The sequence below is a fragment of the Cavia porcellus genome, unplaced genomic scaffold, assembly GCF_034190915.1.
Source record: "Cavia porcellus strain 051 isolate PalLab524CR breed Dunkin Hartley unplaced genomic scaffold, mCavPor4.1 scaffold_13, whole genome shotgun sequence".
NCBI lineage: Eukaryota > Metazoa > Chordata > Mammalia > Rodentia > Caviidae > Cavia > Cavia porcellus.
In genome coordinates this window covers 45,779,298-45,807,016 of record NW_026947496.1, presented here as the reverse complement: position 1 = coordinate 45,807,016, position 27,719 = coordinate 45,779,298, and the positions used below count along the sequence as shown (strand labels likewise).

Sequence of the window (27,719 nt, the reverse complement as noted above, 5' to 3'; positions counted from 1 at the left end):
GTCAGAGTGCAGATGGTGCGCTTGAAAAGTGCTCATCTGAGCCACCAAGATTTTCACATTGTTTCTCTTTACTTGTATTCTAAATTTAAAATTTTAAGCCAACAACTTACTCATTGTAGAACTTTTAAGTATATTTGGAACATCTTGGGTATGTGGATTACTTTTCTCAAGTATACATTTTATGAAACCTACATATAAATCAGGTATTTCCAAAATTCTGAATTTGGCATGTACTGTAAGTATAAACATACTTCAGATTTCAAAAGGTTAGTATGAAAAGAAAGTAAATCTCAATAATAATTTTTTATTGATTATATGTTGAAATAATACGGTTAATATATTGAGTTAATGTATTATTGAAATAAGTTTCACCTTTCTTAAAGTATTTCAGTATGGATAATATAAAATTATATTATGTGGTTCATATTTCTATTGGGTGGTGCTGCTTTTGAAATTTATGTCTAAGCCACTTTTTTACTGTGCTTACTCATTGCAATCAGTTACATTTTAGTTGATACATTTGTGTCTGGTTTGTAAATGTCTTGTGTATAAACGTTTTCAAGGCCTTTTCATAGTTGAGTTCTTAAAGCACATGGATGTACAGCAAATGTTATTAAGTGGAAATCTCTCTTTTGCTGGCATTTTCTACCTGGCTTCCAAACATTACCTTATGCTCCAGTGACCTTCCTTTTTCCAGCCTCGCTTTCAGCAGTATCTGAAAGCCACCAAACTTGGACACTACTAGTTATGAAATTGATATGAGCTTGAAGAATAAATGCTTTTTGGTTTTCTCCAAGCTCAACACATGCAACTAATAGTTACTCAATAAACATTAAATGCATATACTGTAAGTATAAACACACTTCAGTTAGTCCCAGCTAAATACAGCTCTAGGAGGAGCTAAGTAAGAAAATATTTATGTGTTTTTTCAGCTTTTTAAAGAAATATTCTGAAGCAATTATGAGTGAATTTGAAAGTATCATCACTGTCATTTCCATCTGTCAGCACAGATAGCCAATAATTGATTTAACTGCTTTGCTTTATTTGGAGGATAAATGAGCTTTTAAAAAATTCATTGTTCCAATTATTTCTAAGATGGCAATATGTAATCCATTAACTAGTGATTTCCTACTGTTCATTTTTTTTCTTCTGTAAATCTGTATAACTTGTACCCTTTCACTGTTTTTTTTTCTTTTCTCCTTAAATAAAATTAAAATAAAATAAAATAAAATAAAATTCATTGTTCCTATGGAAATATACTGGACACAGAGCTAGACCTCACTGCTCCATGCTAACTTCAAATGGGATGGTGGGGGCAATAAGCTTACTACACTCATTGGTTAATCTGCAGTTTAGCTTCATTTTAACTTCAAAATGGATTAATACTATTAAATGCTTGTCTAAAAACAAATAAGGCCAGGTGTGGTGGGGCATGCCTGTAATCCCAGCGCTCAGAGGCTGAGGCAAGAGGTTTATTGCAAGTTCAAGACCAGCCTGGACTACAAAGTGCGTGCGTGGCCAGCCTGAACTGCGTAGTGAGACATAAATAAATAAATAAGTAAATAATCATTGCTCCTTAGTAAGCCACGTTTGAGTCAGCTTATTGTCGTAGGGTTCTCTGTATGTCGAAAAAGGAGGGGATTCTTCTTGTTCCATCTGCTTTTGATATGCATAAGAAAAAGAAAGCAAACTCATGAATCCATTTATTAACTGTATCTTTGAAATTATTCACTCATTTCTTAAAGTGTGTGTGTATGTGTGTGTGTTTTGCAGGAAGTAGAGTAGAAGTAGAGAGAGAAACTAACTTGTTTAGGCATGATTGTCAATTTTCTTTTCTCTACTTGCCTTGGATAAACACGCTGGAATGCTGCCAAAAATTCAGGTAGCTGAATACTAATTTTGCTGAAATTAGATGGAACAGCCACCTCTGCCAATTTTCTATCTAAATTATGCAGAAATCTAACTCTTACAAGACATGAATCTGGTCAAAAATAGAGTCCTAATCTTCTGGTTAGTAAGGTTTTTGTTTTGTTTTGTTTTGTTTTAAATTGAACTCAGGACTTCATGCTTGCCAGGCAGGTGCTGTGCTGCTAAGCTACGTCTCCGGCCCCTGGTCAGTAAGATCTTTTAACAGACTATTTTTTTAGCTTTTACCTTTCCTTAGGAAAAAAAAAAATCAAAGAAAAACAAAATATGGTAAAAGTTACCACATTTCCTCATGTAACCCAGATGTAGATTTGCAGTATTAAAAGGATGTAACATTTAGAACTTTTTTGATATAAAGCCAGAGTGAGCCTCAAAAAACAATTAGTGCATCTTTCAAATGTACTCTAGTTATTGAATAATTACTCAAATAATGGTCAGTAATGGAATACACAGGGTTATCTCTTAGCTAATCCTCAAGTAATGGAATTGGTATATCTCTGATTTTTTTTCTTAGCCTGCCAGGGTTTAGAGGAATGAGACAAAAGTGATTATGGGAACGAGAGGGAGCCACTGGAGGCCACCACAAAAAGGAGACCTTATCTTAAGCAATTAATCAAGAAACTCATATTGTGGGACAATTATTCAGAGTTAATTCTAAAATAGCTTTGGAGCCCCAGGTCTTGAGATTTTTTTTTTCTCAGAATTTTGTCAAGGTCATTTAGAGCACTGGGGTACTCTTAAATTAGAATAAAGGTTTGTTTAAGAGCATATATATTACTGTGTACCTATGAGTATGTGCAATATAAAAATATAGCAGCAAACAGCATAAATGTAGATGTAACTTTTAGTTTTATTTTTATTTTTGTGGAAATATACAAAATAGAATTAGGCTTAGTCCCAAAAATAAGCAGCCTTTCTCAATGTGCATTCTTAAGTGGATTGGCCTCCAGCATCTGTAACATTAAAGGACTGTGTTTTAAGTTTTTGCAAAGTCAGTTTGCCTCACACTATGAATCTTGGATAGTAATGCTCATCATGCTTGCTTAGTGAATTTGTGTGTGTGTGTGTGTGTGTATGTGTATGTTTTCATGTAATAATTCATTTCCTATTGGTATCATTGTTTATCTCTGACCGAATCATGTGTGGCTTCATTTTACTGACCTTTTTCCATTTGTGAAGTAAAGAACTGTTATTTTCCCATTCTTTTGTTTTTCTTATGTGTGAATTGTCTTGTTAGTACACAAAGTGAGCATCTAAAGGCCTCTCCCTTAGCCTTCTCTCCCTGAGGTCCTGGATCTTTTCCAGTCAGGCTGCCGGTCTAACACTGGCCCCAGATTTTCTCAGTTCCCCAGCTTGTAGGCCTTTCTGCTCTCTTCACACAGCCAGTTCCAGCTGCTCCTCTCTCCCCCAGCAGCAGAGATGATTCTCTAGCACAGCTTTTGCCCTTGGTCTTTTTTCCCTCGAAATGCTTTTTCAGAGCAGTATCACGTGACTTCCTTCATCTTTCTCCTACCAGGCCTGGATGTCAGGTTTTCCTAAGTATCGAAGTAGCTCTTGCTCCCCATACAAGTTATACTTTTTTGTCTTTCTAGCACCAAATCACTGTGAACTATCCTTTGTGTTAACTTATTGCCTATATGCCCTACTAGTAAAATTCATCAGAGCGGAAATCTTTTGTTTACTTACCCCTGAGTTTCCTAGAGAATATCACTAGTCTGGGAAAGATGAAACTTTAAAATTCAAAGTCCTATTGCTAACATGATGAATATCACTTTCACACTATCATAAAGTTTATATTTAATCATCAGCCTGTAATGGTAATGGTTCACAGCTACAGATAAACCTAGCTCTTGTCTTAGTGAGGTTTAGTTAGGGAATGAGGTTGGGGCATTAATGATGAAAGTTATAAAGTTGTGATTCTTTATTTTGGGTATATAAAGTGAATGACCAGAGAATGCTTCTTTGAAAAGGGTATTAAACTTGAACATTATAGAATGAGGGGAAGTACAAGCATACCTGAGGGATGTATGTTCTATGGAAGGAAATCAGGAAACCTTAATGAGGAAGAGACCTTAGCGTATTCCAGAACTTCAAGGAAAGGTCATGAGGTTTGAGCAGAACACTCTGCACAAGGCTAGTTCTTTCAGTTAAGCTCAAACATGTCCCTGATTGGATTTAGGGAAAATACCTCACCAGATAGAGTTACAGTGTTTTAATTCTTTTTGTTTGCTTGGTTTGGAAATATGGTCTCATCATGTAGTTCAGGCTGTCTTAAGGTCACTACATACCCCAGGTTGGCTTCCAACTCCCAGTGATTCCCCTGTCTCAGCCTCCTGAGTGCTGGGATTACAGGCGTGTGCCACCATACTCAGCTATAGTGTTTTAATTCATAAAGTATTTTATACTTTTCATGAAATACTTTTGAGAACTGGAATTACTGTCAAGTAAAATCTTCTACTTTAAATCATTAATTCATAAAAGTACTCAATGAATTTATATTCATAGAACTATATATACAGTTGATCTTCCTTCTGTAAAAATTCTGTTTTTGTGAACTTCCTTGCTCACTGTTGAGTACTTGTAACCCCAAGGTGCTTCGCATGCCTACATTCATTCAAATACTAATCAACAAAATAGGGGATCAATCAGAGTTCTTGTTCCCAGACATGAGACAAAACGAGGTGATGCTCTGCCTTCACTTTACCCCACTTACAGTAAGCAAGTGTCTTCATGGTCTGTGCAGGAGTATACTTTTAAAATTGTGTACTTTTTGTGCATGATTTAATATTTAAATTTCACAATACCATCCACTGTTCTGAAGCATGAGAGGTTATGTGCTTGGCAAAGAAAAAATATATATGACATAAGCTTCCTTCAGGAAGTTTTATTACTGTTAGCTGGTAGTTTTGAATTGATGAATCAACAATAGATATGAAATAAAGTGTTTTTCAAGATTATTTGATTACCTGCTAAAAGTGTTTTGACCAAAGGCACACAAGAACCTAACCCTGTATCTCCCCTATGTATAGTGGTTTAGTATTCACGATTCAGGATTCACAGGCACTTTATAATAATGTAACTGCTACAAATAACAAGAACTAATTGTACATATATGTCTGAATATGTAACCTGCTATATAACAAGCTACTTACAAATTTAATAATTTAAAGTAGCAATTATTTCTTAGTTCACAGTTCTATTGAGTTGCCATTTTGGTGGCTTAGCCATGTGTTTTTTCTGCTGTACATGGTTGTGCTCATTCATGTATGTACTGGAGTGGATGGCCCCACTTATATGCTTGATGCTTTGAATGGACTCTGGCCTGCACACTTCTTATCCTCTAGCAGGCTGACTTGGACTCAGTTCTAGACCCATGGTAATTGCCTAGAGTAGGCAGAGGGTGAAGAGCAGTGTGCAAATGCCTTCAAACCTTTCAAACCTCTGCTAATGTCACATGCTGATTTCAACCACCTGGCAAAGGAAGCAGCCCGGCTCCCACACTCTAGGAAAGTACCTCTTCATCAGAGTTGTACCAGCCCATTGAAAGGATGTAGGTGCAGGGAGAAAACGATTTTTTTTTTTACAATTTAATGCTTGTCTTAAGCATTTTGCAGAGTGCTTCATATATTCTGCCTTAGTGTTATTCCAAAGCCAAAGAGGTAGTACTTTCTGTTAACCCAAATTGACATAAAAGGATATTGAAGTTCAGAATGATTAAGCAACTACATAGCTAGTAGTTGGCAGAGGTACATCATACAGGTGTGTATGATTACAAGTTTTGTTTTTTTAAAAGGAATAAAATGGACCAAAACCAAACAGCAAGAACAATATTAAATTTCAAAAACAAGACAGAAGGAAATCCCCCATAGTTTCTATATTGCATATTGTTATCCTCTGAATAGGTGCTGAGACTACTGGCTTGAGGCTGGCAAAGTCAATCAAGCAATACAAACATTAAATTGTTTTTGTACCTCAGTTGCTATCATCACAGCCTCTATTCCTCCAAATCAGTAGGTTGCCTGGGTAGTAGGCTTTTCTTGTGTCCCAGCCCACACACTGGCTGGCTCACAAAAAGGGGGCTTGATTCTTGGTTTTCTTCCAGCCAACAGCAGGTGCTGACTCACAGGCTGGCAGGCAGGTTGACTTCTCAGTTCTCTTTCTGGTCCATAAGACCATGAATACAAAGTTTTATTCTTTCTCTACTATTTTGTCTTCTAATAGATGAATGACTGATTTTTCTTGTTCTAGAGCAAAGAGAACAGCAATAAAATTAGTTTTAGCAATATATATATATTTTTAAAGCCCTGTTGTTTGCACAGTCTTAGCATTGTAGTAAGTTTAAGAAAATCACAATGATAGTGATTTGTGAATGTGTGGTTCTTGATTATAAATTTGATTTGTATCAACAACTTAAAATCATGGATATGAAATCTTGGTTGTAACAGAGTTTGATCTGAAAGACTTAAAGGAAGGTTATTAAAATATTAGATGTAGGAGCATTGTATGAAGAGATCTACTTGTATTTATTCTTGTAAAAAAAATCACAGTATTACCATAGCTAAGTTCTATTATACTATTGTAATCATAGTTGAACCAAGAAGGGTGATTAACGATAGCAATTTATTGTATCTGAGAAGGAGAGAAAATAGGAGATGTTGTCGTTATCATAAATCATATCATAAATAACCAAAAAGAAGCACTCAGAATGCTTGTGTGGTGTCAGCAGCCAGCCCTTCCCAGCACGTTAGCTCAGGATGTAGCCATAGAAACCCCAAAGTCATATTGTTATCTTAGTCTTGCTGCAGTTATGTGATACAACAGTATTAACATATAGATTAGGCCATTTATAATACTAGGTGTCATTTCAGGTTGGCTTGCTTATATAGCATTTTAGTTTTTTATTGTGGAGAATGTTAGTGAAATAGTGCTTTTTTACAGGTCAGTGTGTATATAGGTATTTATAACACACCATCTTCACTTTACTATTAATTTATTGTGGTATTGATCGGTTGTACTGTATGAATAGTCATTACCTAATTGTCTTGTCTTTGCTGGGAATTTTATTTTTTTAAGTATATAGGTTTGTTTAAAAAATACATACCCACTTAGACATGTTGCTCTGTATAGTGAAAGATTGATTTCTGTTATACACTGGATGACTTTAAAAATATTTTGTAAGGTGATGTAGATAGAATTAAATTTTTAAGCTTCTTTTAGAACTAAAAGATAAAATGTTGAAATGGGTGACAGTTGTCTTTTCTATCATTCCTCCTCCTTTCCTAACCAGGCATTCACTGTGTGTCTACCTGTTATTTGCCAGGTGTGCCTGGCTCCCTCTGCTTCCAATAGTGTATCCTGCCTGAGTCTGTCCCAGACCTTCCTGGCAATATCCTGTGCTCCAAACCTACTCATCTCTCAACATTCCGTGAAATTATTTCACTTCACATTTCATTTTGCTTAGCCTTTTCACTCCTCAGATGTGGGATAACTTTGTTTGTTAGCTTCACTATTTTAAAGATACCTCAAAATGACATCTTAAAAATACTACCATTATCCAAAGACACAAATTAAGTGGGTCAGAATTCCAACCACTATTGCATGTTTTTCAGTGGGATAATTAGGAGCAAAAATAATTCTGTCTTACCCTTTAGATCATTTTGCATGTATGGTAATTATATGTAAAGATTAAAAGAGATGTCAATACTTTGATTTTGTAGATTTTGTAGGTCTCAGGAGATGGCTGAGTAGATTGTGACTGGAACGGATCCTAAGGACGAATTTCTGTCCAGCTCCCTTTTCAATCATCATTTCCATTTCCACCCTCGTATTCCTTGATATGGATATATGTGTACTTTGTACAGATCCTGAGCCTCCTACTTGAACCAATGGCCAAACATATGTTTGGCAGGAATTTGTATCTTATTTGGTTTTGTATTCCCGTTCTGTTTACAGGAAGTAAATGAGTATGTAAAGATGAACCAGTAGCATTGAGTAACTTCAAGGAACTGGTTATAGTAAATGTAATCTAATATCAAGACAAATGTAAGGATGTGTTTTGCAAAAAATATGCATTTTTATATAACCCTTTCATAATAGAGGAATCTATTATAAAAAGCAGTGGTATGCATAGACCAATGAGAAAGTTTGTGTCATTGTATGTAGAAATTCATCTCTGCATATGTATTTTTTAAAAAGCATTTAAGAATCACCACAAATCATTATAAATTTATAAGTACATTTAATTTGGGTGAAATAGATGCAGGTAGCATTTCGCTGTCTTTATTTAAAGTTTAAAAATGGATACATATTTTAGGCTTAGTTTGCGAACATGCCACTGAATTGCAGAGCAATGTGCAAGCGTGTAGCTAATGAGTTAGAAAGCTTTCATGCCATGTGCAAATAATTTCCTTTTTTCCTAATGTCTATAAGCTGTTTAGATTATAGTGTTTCTTTAAAGGCCTTTACCATTCTAGTTAAAAGATATTTTGCTCTAAGTCAATATTTATAGTAGTTTAGAATTAACCTTCCCAAAATCCTTGTGGTATGTTCAGACCTCACTGCCTTGTTTTGTTTTTGTTTGAGAAGTTTGGTTAAGAAGCATGTTTTTCTCATTATTCCTCAGGGAAGTAGGGAGTGTAGACTATATGTATCATTAATGAAGGAAAATTGGGATGGACTTTATGGTATCCTGTGCCTATCAGCATTTATGAAATTTTTAAAAGACGTTAATATGGATATATTTTGTTTCTTTTGTGTTTAAAAAAGAATTTTACTGTTGTTCTAAAGTCACATACTGACTTACTTAGGACAGAGGACCATATCTATAGCTTATTCTCAAACAGTTCCCAAAAACTTACTGTAAATTTACATAAGTGCATATAATAATTATATGATTATATGATTGTAAGACAAATGTAAATAATAGGTGGATCTGGGTGATGGTTATTCATGAGTTCATTATAGTATTATTATGACTTTTGAAAACTATTTTAAATTTAAAAATTAAATAATTTTACAATCAAATTTTGATTTAGAAACATTGACCATTTAATGAGAAATTACCTTAAAAAGCATAAAATATCTGGCTACCAAATGAACTCTTTAAATTGTGTTTTTGCTTGTGGTAATGAATTTGTACTGAATCACTCATATTATTTCACATAATTTCTTTTTTTTTTTTTTTTTTTTTTTTTTACAGCTGCATTCATAGTGGCTTTATTCAAAAGAGATAAAAGACAGGCATTCAAGTGCCCATCAGCAAATGCAATGATCACTAAAATGGAGCATAGTGACATTATTCAGTATTAAAAAACAAGACTCTGATACATGTCACAACAAGTCTCTAAATTATGTTAAATGAGGGCTGGGGATGGGGCTCAGTGGTGAAGTGCTTGCCTGGCATGCACGAGGCGCCAGGTTCGGTCCCCAACACGGTAGGGTAAAAGCCAAGTTCAGCTACTTAAGAGGCTGAGATGGATCACAAGTTCAAAGACAGCCTGAGCAACAGAACAAAACCTGCCTTGAAAGAAAGAAAGAAAGAAAGAAAGAAAGAAAGAAAGAAAGAAAGAAAGAAAGAACTATGATATAAAATAAGGCAGTTACGTAAGAACACATATTGTACAATTCTGGATGTGTGAGGTTCTAAAATAAATGAACTCATACAGACAGAAAGAATGGTAGCTGCCAGGGGTGGTGTGGGGTAAAGGCAGGAAGGAATAGAGCGTTACTGTTTAACAGGTAGAGTTTCAGTTTGAGAAAATGAAAAGTTCTGTAAGTGAATGGCAGCAATGATAGGACAATATGAATGGAATCAGTGCCACGGAGATGTACCCTTAACAGTTAAATGGTTAATGCTATTAATCCTAGTTGACTTGAAGTAGAGAATGCTATAAATTTTTCAATATTTTGTGTTAAAGCACAGTCATAAAGAACATGGTAATAGCACCTATGCATATTATTGTTTGAAGAGTTTCATTATTTTGTATCAAAGGGTAAAGTTGAATTAATTCATTAGAAAAATGCCTGAAACCAGTGTACCCTTAATGGGTTTGTGTTATACATATACACATATGTGCATAATAACTAACGAAAGCAGGCTAACATTATTGAATGCTTCCACTGTGTTAGACCGTATGGTAAGGACGTGGCATGCATTGTTTTATAAAGTTCTGCAGCAACACTAAGTCCACTGCAACATGCATCAATGTCTTCCTTGCCCAGCAGAGCACTCAGGATTCAGAGGAGTAGAAGAAAAGACAGGAGGACCATTCCATAGTCAGAAGGCTTATCTGTCACTAAAGCTCCTCAGTTTGGCATTCTCTGAACCTTTCAAGGCTCCTGGTTTTCTCTGGCATTTGGACCAATATTTCACATAATTTCTTGTTTTTGTTTTGTTTTGCTTTGATTTGCTTTTCCTGGTACTGGAACTCAGGACTTTGTGCTTGTCAAGCAGAAACTGTGGCCTTGAGCTGTATCACTTTAGTTATATCACTGCATCACTTTTTCTAATAAAAAATCACTTTTTCTATATATTTCTAAAATAAATACATAAGAAAAGCATCTTCTAGAGAGGAAAATGCTATTTGGCTCATAGTTTTAGAGATTTTGTTCATGATTGGTTGGTCCTGTTGCTTCATGCCTATGGCAAAATAGCACATAGTGGGAGCATCTGGTACAACAAAGCAGCTCACCTTGTGGGAAGAAAGTAATAGAGAGCTGCACAATCTCCTTCCACCCCAGGGACTGAAAAACCTACCACTAGGCATGCTGTTTACAATTTCCTCCAGTTTCCAGTAGCACCACACTGGAAACTAGATGGTTAACACATGGTCCTTTGGTGGACACTTGAGATCCAAACCATAGTACCCTACGTACAGAAACATTTGGCAGAAAGAAAAGTCCCTTCTTATTTGGCAGCTAAGTGTCTTTTTTTCTCTCTCTGTATTCTTTGATGAATGATGGTACTAATAACCTTAACAAATATTGTAATTTTAAATAAATTCTCACAGGAACAAATGAAAGGCCAGTATCACTTAATTTTAGCTACATTTTAACACAAGCAGAAAAGAAGACTGGTTTTGTAATTCCTGGTTCCACCTTTAATAACACAAGTTTTAATACTTATCCAGAAACTAGTTTCCTCCTACTAAAATATCCAACATCTTTAAAAAAAAATTTTAAAAAGTCTTGCTGGATTTGGTGGCTTGTACTTATAATCCTAGCACTCTGGGAAGGGCAGGAACTTGCAGAAAGATTGCAAGTTCCAGGCCAGCCCAGGAAATTTAGTGATTAGCAAGACTTGAGAAATAAAAAGTTTTAAATGTGGCTTAGTATAAGGGCCCTGCATTCCATTCCAGTACTGCCAAGAAAAAAAAATCTGCCTGACATTGTAGTAGCCACGGTTGATTTCCTGTTGCCTTGAAATCCTATGTTTCTTTCTTTTTTTTTTTTTTGGTACCGGGGATTGAACTCATGACTTTGCGTTTGCCAAGCAGGCACTTACGCCACTGAGCTAACTCCTAGCCCCAATCCTGTGTTTCTTGCATTGTTTTTTTCTGATCTGCTTTGTTCTGTTTTGTTTTATTCTCTTTAAAACAAAAAAGTCTCAACAACGCCTAACCACCTTCATTGCAGATTTCTAGAGGAGATATTTGAGGTGGTTATCTGTTTTGACCCATAGATACTAACTTACTGAACTTGTGCTGTTGTTACGTGGTTTTACAAGTGTTACAGAGAGGAGAATTTTTGTTTATTTTTTAATCTTCTCAAAAAAGATTGTGAGGTTAAGTTCATGAGATACCTCTATTATCAACCAGCACTACTATTTAGAAGTTTCAGTATTTCCGTGATTAATTTTAACTACGTTCTTACGATGAATGATGATAATGTCCACATTTGTTGGGTCAAGAGAGAAAGCTCTAAGAAGCTGAAGAACTCTCTTAAATATCTAACAACTGAAAATCTGTTTTCCCTGGACTGGTGTTTTCTCCAATGCTTGTTTATCACATATGTACAAAAGAGACCTTTCCTTTGATTTCAAAGCACTGAAACAATAGAAATTATGTCAGATATCATGTTATACTTAACTTCTATTGCAAATTATGTAATTTTATAGAAGACTGTAGGAAAATATTTAAACATAGGATGTTTTATAGATTATTAGTAAATGATGCTAATTACACACATTACTATAAAGAATACTTTATTGCAATCCACTGCTGTCAATCTGAAATTAACCTTTACACAAAGGAAAGGGCAAGCCATTCAGTAGCTCTAATATATTTCTTATTGCAAACTCTTAGAACATAGAATTAAAATTATCCATGCAATAAAAAGCCAGAAACTCATGCATAACCATCTACTGAGTTTCCATTTGACCAAGCATAAACTAGATCAATTGCATTATTTAAGTTGGTTATATTTCTAAAATAAAATATATTCACTCAAGTGGAAAACTTCCCTCCCCAGAGAATGGATTATTAAGTGTCATCTTTTCCTCAGCAATGACAATGTGTCAACTTGAGTGAATCTCAGAAAATACAATGTTGAGTCAAAGAAGCTGTCAAACATTATAGTATAATATCACTTATGTCATGCTCAGAAACAAGCAAGCCATCTACAAATACAGTAAAAGCCAAATGAAAAAAGCAGATAATAGATTTTTTTAATATGTTTTTATTTTTACATACGTCAATTCATTTACCTATCTGGCAGCCATTTTACCAGTTCTAACCATCACAATAATAAAATAACTCAGTTTCCTACATATAGTATAGGAAACATTAATTTTCCAGTTCAGATTTATTTTAAAGCCTTACATCCGGAGGAACTAGAACTATCTTTCTAATCCAGGGTCTCCCCTCTACAGGAACCACTTGTGCTAGAACAGTTTCCCTGTGCTCGTCCATGACCTTGCTAAAGTGCTCTCAAGGGAACTGACTCTCAGAACTAATCCACATCCAAATTAGCCTCCCAGTTTTAGAGACAAAGCACACATTGATATATCCTTCAGGCCTGTTATGCTCTCTGAGGCAAAACCTTCCCTGCCTTGGTATCCTTGGGATTTATGACCCTCTCCACAGTAAGAAAAGTCTCTTTAAAACTTAAAAATAATGATACTAATAAGCGTTCTAAAGCTTTCAGTCACTTGGAAAATATCCTGAAGCTCTTCTCTGTCTGATTTTTGTATGTTTACCTATTAGCAATGGAACAGGTTCTAAGTCCAACCTGTCCTTCTCCTAAGAGTGAGAAGGGAAGAGTCAGTGATCTGAACATAGTATGTTTAGGACAAGAAAGGAACGAAGAGTAAATATTGTAGACAAAAGATGTTAATATAGAGTTGTCTTTTCTAAACTAAAGCTTAGTATTCAGTTTTAATTGTAGTGTTGGCACCTTGTGATAAAGGAGTGCAGTTTGGTGGTTGTCTCTAAAAAGTTCACCACCATTGTTCTAGGCTTTTTTTATTGCATGTAGAGTCCAAAGGTATAAGTAGCCATCACATATTGTTAAGAAAAGTGTTAGAAGAACAACATTTGGTGAGAGTCTTCTTAGAAGAAATAGCACACGTCAGAGGGGCAGAGACATTTCAGGCAGAGGAACTTCCTGTGCAAGAGCGCAGAAGGGTGGCACAGCCCAGTGTATGTTACGTTGGAGTGAGCGGTGCATTGGGGCTTGCTGTGAGTGATGAGGTTCTTACCAAACTGGGTTATGGAGTGTCAAACTTGTGTCCACAATTCAAATTTGGAGGGGAAGTGAGAAAAGTAGTTTGTTTGATGTGACGCCTGTGTTTCTGCCTTATGTGCTGGATGATGATCATGTCACCATCAAGCAATGACAGCAGTAGTCATACATTGAACTTGCATTGTATTTTCTAGCTTACAGAATGCTTTTACATATATCACCTCAACCATTCACTACTGTCCGTCACCTCCCAATGCTTTTATTGTGTGACTTTTGCTATTAGCCTGAGTGCCGTGGACCTAGAAAGCACTGACTATGTTCACTAGGCTTCCTTTTTAAAACTTATTACTCCTTTGATCTCTTTAATGCTTGATCCTCCATATTTTTCTTTTAGTTCTTCTTCTTCCTATTTTTACAGGTAGATATTCCTCATGAACTTTTATCACTTTCTAGCCCTCGAAGCCTTAAATTGTATTTGAAACTTTCCTTTATTCATACCTGATCATTTATTAGATTCTGTGTGTTATATTTTTAAAGCATCATTTACCTCTATTGCTTCCTTGTTACCACTATTCAAGTTTAGACTCTTATTGCCTCTTCCTTAAATCATGATACCTTTCACCTGTCTGTTTTCTTTAAGATCTGTTACTTCTCTTCCCAAACCACGTATCTATCATGTTTCTGCCCATGTGGTCTTTCTGATATATATATATATATCACACACACACACACACACACACACACACACACACACACACACTTTTTCTCTATTGCCTAAAAGCTTCACTGGGCCCAAATTACCAGTGAGACAGAGGTCATTTCCTTCTTGTGGAATTCAGAATCATAGGATCTAGACACAGTTTTATTAAACTTTCTTACTATTAGGTCCCGTCTTACACCCAACTTTGTACACAAATTGTCCCTGATGTTTATCCACTCCCTGTGACCTGCTTCCAGTCCTTTATCCTAAACTTTACACAACTCCCAGCTCCAACTATTCTACACACTACATAATTACTAAGGTCTTTTCCATGTGCTTGGCATTGTAGTAGTCTCTCCTTCTCCTTTGAACTTCTATAGCGTTTTTTATCTGTCTCTGGCCCTAATCACTCATTCTTTTCCCTCAAGAAACTGAACTCTTTTAGGTCACGAATTATTCCTGTAACTCTTTCAGCCTTCCTTATTTTGCATTATATGATTAATTTATGTAAAAGTAAATAATATGATCTTATAACAACTCATTCAAGTATTCAGAGTAAGTAACAGTCTCTTTTAAATGTCAGCACATAGACTTAAAGAAATTGAGAGATTGCCTTAGGCCCATTGCTCTGTAGTACTAACACTCTAGCTGAAATGTCATTACAAGTGATTTTTCAAATGTTGAAACCAAATGTGTAGCATTGTACAGTACAGCCTCTTCAGCAGCCTGCATCAAGCAAGATAAAAGACATGGTAAGTAGGATACATATTGTGTCCGGGGAACTGAAATTTTACAAAAGCCCTAAAAGAGTATACTTTTCTCTCATTTTTGAGGATTAGTAGTCACATCATAATGTGTCTCTTGATTTTTAGAAGGCATAGGAGGAGGGAAGCACACAAAAATAATATGAAAATAGGGAGTGTTTACTCAATTGGGAAAGGAATTGAGGAGGAGACAATTGGAGATGCTTAGCAAAGTCTAGATCCTGAAGTTAGGACCAGATCGTTTGAAAAGACTTCAGTCCTTTTGTGCATGCGCTGTTAATGATTGCCAGTCTTGAAGCATGATGCCACAGAGATTGGAAAGATCCTTGAAAACTGGGGCTGGGGGTTTAGCTCAGCAGCATAAGCACCTGCCTTGCAAGCAGGCAGTCGTGAGTTCGATCCCCAGTACCAATAAAAATGAAAAAAAAAAACCGATCCTTGAAAACTTAACTGTTTCACTCTCTACATACTCAGTAATTTCCTTTCTAGAATTATGTTTGAAGAATTATATTTTTTTCTTAAGCTTTTGCTGCATTCTAATAATCTTCCTTTTTTCTCCCTTTACCAGAGGAAGAAGAAGAACAGGTACCCACTGATGGGGGTACATCGGCAGAAGCCATGCAGGTTCCCCTGGAAGAAGATGATGAATTGGAGGAGGAGGAAATTATTAATGATGAGAATTTCTTGGGTAAGAGACCATTGGACAGTCCTGAAGCTGAAGAGATGCCTGCCATGAAGCGACCGCGACTATTAAGCACTAAAGGAGACAACCTAGACATAGTATTATTGGAAGCTCGAGAACCACTCAGCTCAATAAATATGCAGAAGATTCCACCCATGCTTTCTCCAGTCCATGTACAGGACAGCGCTGACGTAGCACCTCCGTCACCTGAGCCCCCAATGTTGGCTCCAGTAGCAAAATCACAAATTCCAACTGCAAAACCATTAGAGACAAAGGCATTCACACCTAAAACAAAGACCAAAACTACTTCTCCAGGACAGAAAACTAAATCACCTAAAACTACCCCATCACCAGCAATAGTTGGAAGTCCTATTCGGTCACCAAAAACTGTATCCAAAGAAAAGAAATCACCTGGACGTTCCAAGAGCCCCAAAAGTCCCAAGAGCCCCAAGACTACGACTCATATTCCCCAACTACCTGTCAGACCCGAAACACCAAATAGGACTCCTTCAGCTACAATAAATGAAAAAATTAATAAAGAGACTGTCCCAGTGAAACAAACACAGACTCCTCTTGATGCTGGGAAACTGAATAATGAGACTCAGCCAAAAAAGGCTGTTGTAACTGATAAAACAATTGATGACTCTATTAATGCTGTGATTGCACGAGCCTGTGCTGAGAGGGAGCCAGATCCTTTTGAGTTTTCTTCGGGGTCAGAGTCTGAAGGAGACATTTTTACCAGCCCTAAGAGAATTTCAGGTTCGGAGTGTACCACTCCAAAAGCTTCCACTTCCTCAAACAATTTCACAAAGTCAGGGTCCACTCCTCTGCCTCTTTCAGGTGGAACTCCAAGTTCTGATAACTCATGGACAATGGATGCCTCAATAGATGAGGTTGTTCGGAAGGCAAAACTGGCCACACCTTCCAGTGTGCCTGCCAACTTCCCTTACATCTCTTCCCCATCAGTTTCTCCTCCCACTCCCGAGCCTCTCCACAAAGTATATGAGGAGAAGACCAAGCTGCCTTCCTCTGTGGAGGTAAAGAAGAAGTTGAAAAAAGAGCTAAAGACTAAATTGAAAAAGAAAGAAAAGCAGAGAGATAAGGAGAGGGAAAAAGACAAAAGCAAAGAAAAAAACAAAGAGAAGGATAAAGTGAAAGAGAAAGAAAAGGAAGCTGGCAAGGAAACGAAATACCCATGGAAGGAATTCCTTAAAGATGAAGATTCGGATCCCTATAAGTTTAAAATAAAAGAATTTGAAGATGTTGATCCAAAAGTGAGATTGAAAGATGGAATTGTGAGGAAGGAGAAGGAGAAGCATAAAGATAAGAAGAAAGATAGGGAAAAGGGCAAAAAAGATAAAGAGAAAAGAGAAAAAGAAAGAGCTAAAGAGAAAGGGCGAGAAGATAAAATGAAGACGCTACCAGCGCCGCTGGTGTTGCCCCCAAAGGACGCGGCTCTGCCCCTTTTCAGCCCTGCTGCCGCCGTGCGGGTCCCCTCCCTGCTGCCTGTCCCGTCCCCTGTGCTCCCGGAAAAGCTGTTTGAAGAGAAAGAGAAGCCGAAGGAGAAAGAAAGGAAAAAAGACAAAAAGGAGAAGAAAAAAAAGAAAGAGAAAGAAAAAGAAAAGGAGAAGAAAGAGAAGGAAAGAGAGAAAGAAAAGAAGGAGAAAGAGAAGAGAGAAAAAGAAAAGGAGAAACACAAGCATGAAAAAGTAAGCAGTTTATCATTTTCGACACTAGCTGAGCGAAGTTCTAGTGAAAAATACAGGTAAACAAGGCCAGCAATTATATCTGTATTCTGGATATAAATCACCTCAGAAACACATTTGTAAAAAGGTTGCAAAATTCATTGTAAGCAGGAGGATTGCTGTGAGTCCAAGGCCAGCCTGGGCTACAAAGTGAGTGCAAGGCCAGCCTAATCCATATAGTGAAACCCTGCCTCAACAAAGACCAAAAAATTTTTTATTTTAATTCTAAAACCCATAGACTTGTAATTAAGCCCATATGCACTGAAAGTTATTAAAAATGTGTAGTTTGAGAGGAATCTAATCATACACTATAAACTATTAACTCTGTTAAGTCTCTGAAAGTTTTTAAAATCTGTAATCTTAATCTCTGAATGATATTTTTGTTAACTCTGAAGTCTACATACTAAATATTTTATATGAGATATATTATTTTATTTAAATATTTTATTAAATATTTTATATGAGATTATTAGATACGAGAAAAGTATCCGTTTTTTAAGCTCATGAAACTGTACTCCTCTTTTGAGAGAATAGCAAAGCTGGCAGGCACAAGGTCCTGAGTTCAATTTCTGATACCAAAAAAGATGAAGAAAAATAGCGAGGTCCAGGAAAGGACTAGTAAGTCAGCGTTCTGGAGAACTATGCTGTGATTTATCTAGAGTTACGAGGCTACCTGCTGTACATGCTGTATTCCTATTATTTTTTGCTTTAACTTACTTTGGAGTATCTACTAGCCCAAGCATCAGGGCTGACATAGCAGTCTTTTTAGTGAGCAAAAGCAATTCCATGTAGTAGAGATGTTTTACCATATCCGTAAAACATACTTCCATTGGGTCCTGGAGAAACTGATCAAATTCTGTGATTTCCGTAGGAACCAAGACTCAGATCCTGTGGGCATAGTATGTAGCTTCTGCTCTTATAACTTTCCTCTTCCTCCATTACTTAAGATTGTTATGGCAATTGGTTGATTAATTTAAAAATTTCTTTTAAACTTTCTGAAGAATTGACTCAATATTCATGTGCCATCTCTAGTGCTCCTCAGAGATTCTTTCCCTAGCCTTGAGAAACAGTCCTCTTTGTTTAAGCTTCGCAACTAAGATAATCCACTGTAATTTTTTTTCCCATACTAAATATGGTGTGGTGGACCTACAGCAGTTTTATTAGCAGTAGTTTTACAATATTTTTTACTTTCAGACTTACCTAGAAAAATTAGTTTGGGTGACAACAGTGATGGTACTGCTCATATTTTTCTGCCTAACTTTATTCTTTGTCTTCCTTGGCTTTTCTGAATTATAAAGAAGTTGAATGGAAATTTTGATGTCAAATAATTGAATATACACAAGTTAAGACACAGAAACCCAATTTTTATTTCTATCTAAAAAATCATTTTCATTATCTTGTTATGTTATTTTTTTGCACATCTCCTCAGGTTTTAAAGCACTCTCATATACTTTATTTTCTTCTCCTAACCTATGTATGACGTAGATCAGTATTTATGAGTGAAAAACTGGCCCTAGGAGTCACTTGTCCAAGATCATGGTCACACCTAGCAAGGGCCAGTCACTTACACCACAGACACGCTTCACATTTTGAAATGTTTATTGTTACAGATGTTGTTAGATGATGAGTCATGTGTCTATCACATACCTAGTAACCTGGCAGCTGAATGCTCAGTAAATCCAAAATGGGGCTGTTGCTTTCATCACCATCTTAGCTTTGGAAAGTCAATCATGTTGTTTCAACAGCCATTATGAATGTGAGTGAAGCCCATCAGATTAGGTTTGTAATAGCAAGCAGTCCATGGCTTTGAGAAGGAAAGGTCTGTCCAGTTGCCTTGTGGGAAGCTTAAAAGCACAGATTCCACCTGGCAGAGGATACAAGACCCGGCCTTAGTCTTGATGCGTTATGAGTGACAAAATATGACAAAAGATAAAAGTTTAACTATGTTGTCACATGTTATAAGACTAACATACTGTCTTTAGAGTTAGAGGTGAATTCAAGTCCTAGCTTTTGTGAAACTGGGCCTGTTGCTTATAGGAGGATCAAGGGTGATAGCATACCAGGCATGCACATAATCAGACACCTTCTCATTGTGGCATTGATTGTGGTTTATCATTCCATTTTGAATCAACCAATAAAATTGTAGAAGATAAGAGTTTGCCACTTCTTAGGACCATAGTAGCCAATCTGTTAGTATCAGTGAAACAGCTATGATTACACTCTTTTTAAAAAATTTGTTTTCTTAGTATTAGTTTAAAAGTTTACTCCTTTATACAGAGAAGGAAGAATAAAGAGCAATGCCACTGATAGGGAATAGAGTATCAGTGTATACATTAGACTTCCCTGCAGCCCCCCTAGACTCCTCCCAAATATCAAACAAAATGAATTATTGTAAATATGCCTGAATTGTGGTGTATTTGGGTATACTTACCTGTGACCAGTGAATTTTCTTATATATGCACAACAAAAGCAATAAAATTAAATTGAAAAATCTCCCCACGTTTATTTTATACTACACACTGGTCCCTTAGTACCAGGGACGAGTGAAGAGTTTGACTGGTGTATGAAGAGAGTTTTGGGCTTTGGAATGCAACATACTTAGGGTAATCCTGCAAAGCTCTTTTAGATTATTTAACCCTTAAATATATAATTTTCAGAGATATTCGTGGCAAAGTAGTAATATTTCAGTTAACACTGATGTATAAGTCCTTCCTGCGGTGGACACTATAATGATTGTCACTTTAAGATGAGTATTTGAGGCTTAAAAGGGGGAAATAAGATAACATACATAGTAAGTAATTGAACAGGAGTTACAATTTCAGTCCAGGCCAGCAAGATGCTATAATTGATATGTCTGTGCTTCCCTACATTTTTAAAAATGGGAGCTGGGCGTGGTGGCACACACCTACAATCCCAGCACTGGGGAGCTGAGGCAGAAGGACAGATTCGAGTGCTAAGTCAGCCCGTCCAAGGCTAGCCTGAAATAAGGGAGGCTCTACCTCAAAAGGGAAGTGGAGGGGACGGGTATAAGTGAGCCAGGCAGAGTGGTGCACGCTTGTAGTCCCAGCACTTGAGAGGCTGAGACAGAAGTATTGTGAATTTGAAGCCAGCCTTGACTTCACAGTGAGTTCAAGGCCAACCTGAGACCCTGTCTCTGAAAACAAACAAGACAAGATGTAAGTGAAATGGTGAGTACACACTTTTAATTTCCCTTTGTGAGGAGCACTAAGCATTAGTCAGTGTTAATCTGATCTATCATTTACTTCAGTGGCACCAAACTAGCTTTTAAAGAAACTCATGTTAAGAGCAATTAAATATAAACACACCGTAACAACTTTAGCACTGATGAACCTGATGGTACATTTCAAAGCAGTTTAAAATTTTCCTTAAAATTTCTTTTTCTGTGCATGTCAGTGTATATATTGCATAATAGCTTATTTCAAAATGTGGATCTTTTGAGTTCAGATGAATGCACAGGATTATTTTAATTAAAAATTATTTAGTATTTTAAGTGCATTTTGGATAGAGAATCATGAAAAAATAAATAAGAAAACATTTTATTATTTACATTATTGGGATTGGACATTTGTACCTGTAGTCTGCTGCTGGTCATGTTTGAGGTTTTCCGTGGTGCTAGGAATGGAGTCCTAGGCCACTTCACATGCTATGCAAGCATTCTGCCATACAGCTATATCCTCAACTGTGTCTGTAATCTTAAATAAAAAATAAGCTACAACCCATGTGTCAAACAGGGGAATATAGTTTGTTTTTGTGGTGCCAAACAGCAAACATAAGAGGCTCACATGTGCTAGGCTGGCACTCCACTACCACTGAGCTACATCCCTGCCATTTTTGTTTTTTATTTTTAGACAAGATCTAAGTTCCTAGACAGCCTCAAACTTGTGATCCTCCTGCGTCAGCCTCCCCAGTAGCTGACAGGATTATGTTTTTATATGTGAATACATTTCTTATTTGAAAGTGATCTGAGTGGCACAGTAACATTTCATCCCCAAATCAAGCCATTACCATCTGCAGATAGATAGACCCACCAGTGTCCCACAGTAGGCACAAGCTTTAGCATTCATACTGATAGAGGTAGAAATTCCAGCCCTAACACTTGAGAACTATTCATGAAAGCTCAGCTTTACAGACTTGTGCTTCCTTGCCTCCACTTCTGCATCTTGTTCTGTACTAGCATCATTATAAAGTGTACTTTACCTTTTTTATGATAGTTTCATATGTTCTCCGGTGTGTTGGCATAGAAGGCCTTCTCTTCTGCCTTCTCATAGCAAACACTAATGAGACTAGGTTGTGCATTTAAGATAAGTAACTGAATTCAAAATTTGTTTACAAATACATAATGTTGATAATCATGTATAATTAAAAGTTATTTATAATGGAAAGTCCATAATACTTTACAAGGGATTCCCAAAATTGTATACTACTGATTCCTCTTAGTGAGTTCTTTCACTCAAGCCGATATAGGCTATTGAATGAACTCACCTAGATGGTAAATTATTTTACCCACTATCATTTACTGAGTGCATTCAAGTGCCAGGTCTGGCCAGACCCTATTATTTAATTCTCCAAGCAGCTCTGGGGACCTGGTATTGCCATTCCTATTTTACAACTGAAAAAATTGAACGGAAAGGTTGAGTGACTTCCAATGGCTGTGAGTGGAAGAGCTATGACTTGGCCAGGTCTGTCTGACCAAAGCCTGGTTCTTTACCACCTGAAGCAGGCTTCCCAGGCCAGTCACTGTCTGTTCCGCGTATCTAAGCACAGCATGCTAGTGAGTAGGGTAAGGAGTTGAAATTCAGGACTAAGGTGTCAGCACAGCTTTATAAAATTTTAGTATTTGAAGAAACCTTAGTGTCCCTGTTTAGTTGCCATGTTTTGAAGAACAAGAAAGGTATGTCCTCAAAGCCTTAATGATATTAGTCATCTGAACAATTAAAAATTTTAACGTTTCTTTAATCTATCCCCAAATCCTTTAAAATTTGCCTTTAATCTTTTATTGAATTTAAACAGTATATAGAGAGATAAATACCTTTACTGATTTGTCATATTAATAAAAGATGTTCATTTTCTCTTCTATTTAAAGGAATGTAGTCTCATTTCTAGTCTTTTCTCATCAGCTGTCATATGAGATAAAATGTTTTCAATAAATAAAATAACAGTAAAAGGGAGTATTCCTTCCCTGTTTTTCCTGTCTATTCTAAGAGGAAACAGATAACTTAATTTTTCTTCAAGTATTATGAATTGAGAGGTTGCAATCACATGAATGTATGCCAAGCACTGGCCAACAGCTGTGTGTCCATGCTGGACACCACTTGTCATTAACCACAACCAGGCACCTTCTGCCTTGTTAATATTTTAAACAACTTATCAGTGTTTTGTGAGACTGTGTCTAAAAGGAATTAATATTTAGACATTAATTGCTAAGAAACACAGCAAAAAAAGTTACCAGTCATAGCTTCTCATCCAAAATGTTAGATGATTAAATTTGACTTTTCATCAGCAGTATCTGTGGGTTATTTTCTGATATAGCAGTGTAGATGGGAATCTGAACTGGTGCTTGCTAAACTTGCGACTATCCCAACTAATACATATATATGGTTTTTTTTCTAATGAAAGGGCTGTAACATTAAAAAAATTTTTTAAAAACCTTGCACAGATTATATTGAAAAAGCTGCCCATTACCTTTGTAGTAAGTCCCTGTCAAAAGATAAACTTTAAAGCTGGAATGCATGAAAGACTTCCAAGATAGAATTTAAATTTAAACTGATTCTTTAGAGATAAGCTTTTTAAAAATCCACCTCTTTGCTTCAAGTCAGGATTTTAAAAATAAATTTCTCCTTTAAATCTCTTGAGCGATTTTCATTTTTTGCAAGGCCGCACTGTTGGTGTCCTGGAAAAATGGAGAGTTAGAGCTTTATCAGTTGGTGCCCTGAGGTATGTGGCAAAGAAGCTAAATCCTTGAAGATTAGCAAAAAAAATGCAGCACATGGCAATAAGGGGCTTATATGACTACTAGTATTAGTTCAGGTGAAAGAAGTATTGCTTATACATAAAACTGGACAAATCCACTGACAATGTATTTTTAGTTAGCTACAAAGGAGTCTTATATTGCTGGACTTTACCTCTTTGGTGAATTGGGAAGCTTAGTAATCCACTGTAAATGCTCTTCTGCTCGCCCCAATTCTCAGCATTACTCTAAAGTGCTGTTCTTTTATTTTAACCCTTGCACACTCAGGTTGTCCCCAGATTTTGGTTTCATGCCATTAAAAGATGGCATGTGTCATATTATTTAATCGAAGTAACTGTCGTTTAGTTTGTTGGTTCCTGGGAAATAGACATAAGATATTGTCTTATACTGTATTTGTAGAAAGTTTCTCTGTCTTTATTTCTATAAGCAGATAAAATTAACATTAAAATCTGGGAAGAAATTTTTATTCAGAAATTGTATCTTCTGTATCTGTAGTATTAGCATCCTCATTAATCTCCTTTTTAAAAAATTTATTGATCTTTTTCTATACTCCTTTGAATATTTTCAAGTTAAATCTATTTAATTTCCTGAAGAATAAAATCAAAGTGCTTTTGTAGTTTGTAGGCAGAGTTACCATTTGTTCTACTGTGCCTGAAGCAATCCTAGTTTACATCTGTTTTATGGCATAATTAATAGCTCCCTCTTTCTTTACAGAGGTGTCTCTGTTTGGATGTTATAGTCACTGTAATTACAGATAAACCTCTGAGCTGAGGTAGCAGAATTATTCATTAATTCAGTCAGTTGAGTGAATACCTGTTTTTTTAAGGGCACATTCATACCATCTTTCGTGATTTACAAAGTATATCAACATTTTTGTTTGCTTACGTCTTACCATTTAACTTTTTAAGTAATAGGCCATAAGTAGGCCATGACTGGATTCATTTGCTCTGCTAAGTCATTTAAGACAGCATCAAAAACCCAACTAGTTTAGTTAAATGGCAACATTTATCTCAATTTTCTTATAAATTAGCCTTCCATAGAGAAAAAAACACTTTACAACTAATGCTAGCCACGTCAAAGAATATGTAATTTATCATAAGAATCTCTTACAAAATAAATAAATAAACAGTTCCGTGTCAAACAGTGAAGAACCCATATGGTGGAAAAGATGAATTTGGTGTCAGGAGACCTGGATACTAACTTTGTAACTCTGGACAGACCATTTTCTTTTCCTGAGCCCTTCATTATGTAGAGATAGTCATACTTCCCACACCTACCTTATAGAGTTGTGAAGACCAAATTAAGTAATATATATAGGTTATGGGACATACTTGGTGAAATAGTGTACAAGTGTAAGTTACGGTTACTGTGCACTGTGGTAAAGAAATGGGCCAAATACACACTCCAAGGCAAATTAATAATCCGAATTTTTAAACATAAGGGAACCAGCTTTATTTAAACAAAAGAGCTTTACAAAAGCATTGTTTTGAAATAATAGTATTATGAGTTGAAGAAATAAGTATTACTGAGCAAGAATTTCTAGATTACCTCTGCATAGTAGGGTGGGCTATAGATAATGATAATGTATATTTCAAAAAGCTAAATAAAAGAAATTTGAAAGTTTTCACTATAAAGAAATAATACATGGGACTAGATATATAGCTTAGTGTTAGAGAGCTTATCTGCCATGCCTGAGGCCTTATGTTCAATCCCCAACATTGCAAAAAGTTAAAATTAAAATTAAACATAAATATTTGAATAGAGATATGTTTAAGGAGTATTCGTAATACCTTATGAAATATAAATGTGCAACCTAAAATTTTTAGAATTGAACAAATACAGGAAATATGTGTAATGTATATATAACTTTTGAACTCACTTTAAAAGGACCATATTCAGTCCCAGTTTTGCTGTTTGCATAACCTTCAAATAAAATAGGAAAACAAAATGAATGGAAAAAAAGGGGAAAAGTGTTTCTTCCATATATTATCAAGTTAGCTATAAAACAGAATCCATATCTTCGCCACATGCTTGTTAAAGAAAGCTAAAAGTAAGAAACATTTGAAAAATAAATACAATACCTGGCAAAGTATAATTGGGTTTTAAATGTTTATTAATTTTGGTTATATTTATTTATTCTCCTAAAGATAACATAAAGTATCGATAGTGTACAAAATACAGATTGGACCCTTGGTTTTCAGGTCTGCTTAGCTATGAAATGCTTTGTCATCCTTCCACCAAGAAGAGGAAGTGAACACAAAGAACAAAAAAATCCACATAGTTATCACATGGGTCTTTCTCTACCCCACCTAGAGACTTTTTCCTGTGGGGCCTTGAGAAATATCTACTGTAGTATATTGTAGAACTGGTAAATGAAAGAGACCTCAGCCAAACGTGAGAATATTGAATGGACAACCTTTCATGAGAACTTTGATAAATTAAGGTTTGGGCTTGTCTAGTGTGCACAAGGCCCACAGTTCAGTCCATAGCATTCCAAAAAAGAAAAAGGAAAGCTTATATATTATGACATGAAATACCTACAGGATACCTTCTGGGAAATGTTCAATAGCCTTACATTTTGATCCAAGGTTCAATGAGGGATAGTCTCAAAAGGAAAAATTTGAAGACATATTTAAAAACCACATTTGAAACCATGGAAATGGGTGGGATTCCAAAAGAAGCTCAAATGTTGAGAGAAATAAATAAGATTAGGCAAAAGTAGAGGACTTTCTAAAGAAAAGGAAGAAGTGTATGAGACCTGTAATGGAAAACATGCTGGCTCATCAGGAAGTAACTAGTGTCTATGAAGAGTGGTTTTAATGACCTGGCTGGGGAAGAAACTAGATTGGTATGAGTTGAGGAATGAATAATAAGCAAAGAAACAGACAGTGAAGTGAATAAAGGAATAATGCAGATTGAAAAATGTGAGTGGTTGTTAGGCAGAGGTTGAAGGGAAGATAATTTTTTTTAAAGATAGAGTTGAACACATTTAAAAGGTAAATAAAAATAACTGACCTGATAGGTTGAGGGTACTGCAAATAATTAAGCTAACAAATGACTAATATTCTTTAAAAACTAGAGAAAATAGGCTGTAGTTACAGTTGAGGATGCAGAAAAGCATCCTGTAAGCAGCTCAAGTTTTCTTGCCTAGCGGCCTCAGTACTCCTTCCTGTGGAGTCTGCTGAGCAGAAAGCCAATGTCTTGATAAAGTTTTAGATTCATTGCTTCATATTCATGCTTTACATGTGCCTTTAGCATTTAACCAACACTGGACAATAGCAATAAACAAAAGAGATGTGGTGCCAGCCCATATGAGTGAATTGGAAATCGAAATAAACTGATGGTAGAAATAAACATTTTTCTTTGGTGTCACTTAGTGCTCTGAAGTATAGTTTTAGGTTGGTTATAGATGAACAGTGGAATAACCGAGATATGAGAAATAAGGTGACATTCAGGATAGGTGTTGATTCAAGGATGTTTATTGAGCACCTCCTACATGCCAGGCACTGTGCAAGAAGACGGTCAAAGCAGTCTAGATATGAAAGAGGTTTAAACAAAACTCTTAAAAGAGATAGGTAAATACATAAGAGAGTAGTAGGTCAGATCCATGTGCCGATCACTATATGATACAATGTAGTGAGTGATATTTAAACCAACACACTTCTATTACGATTTAATTCTTAAAATACATGATCAGTGGTGTGCAGCTAGTTGGTAAACTGTTCTCACAAAGTATTCCAAGACCATGGATGTTAAACTTCTGTTAGTACTCAGGACAGTGCCATTCAACAAAGAATTATCCCACCAAAAATGCCAGTCAATTTTCAATGCAGCGTTGAAAAGTGATGTATTAATTCAAAGCCACAGAGGTTTTGTTTAGCTTATTCATAATATTTATTATACCATAAGATGTTCAAACAAAAAATTATGGAGACTCTTTAATATATTTAATTCTGTATTCTTTCTGATAGCTCAAATACTTGTAAATTCTTCAAGTTTTTCAGGAATCACTATAAATTCTTTGTAAAAAGCAATATGGTTTTTTGTTTAGAGCATTTTAGATCTTTTTACTGCTAACCAAAAATGGAATAGTTAATACTGTGTAGTTAAAGTTGGCATTTCAGTTTTCTAATATGCTAAAGCTAACAGTGTTTAGTATTTGTCAAGTCCCATAAAACAGGTACATTTTCTCTTCAAGGAAAATATCATTGAAGGCTTTTCTGTTTATGTTAAA

General features: G+C 35.9%; 1 protein-coding gene across 1 annotated transcript in view; it reads left to right on the top strand.

The window, feature by feature from the left end:
* Taf3 (TATA-box binding protein associated factor 3) overlaps window positions 1–27,719 on the top strand; it is a 154,237-nt gene that overhangs the window by 98,614 nt on the left and 27,904 nt on the right. Inside the window, exon 3 of the mRNA XM_003473415.5 lies at window positions 15,638–17,460. Coding sequence (XP_003473463.2) covers window positions 15,638–17,460 — 1,823 coding nt within the window. The remainder of the gene's footprint in view (window positions 1–15,637; window positions 17,461–27,719) is intronic.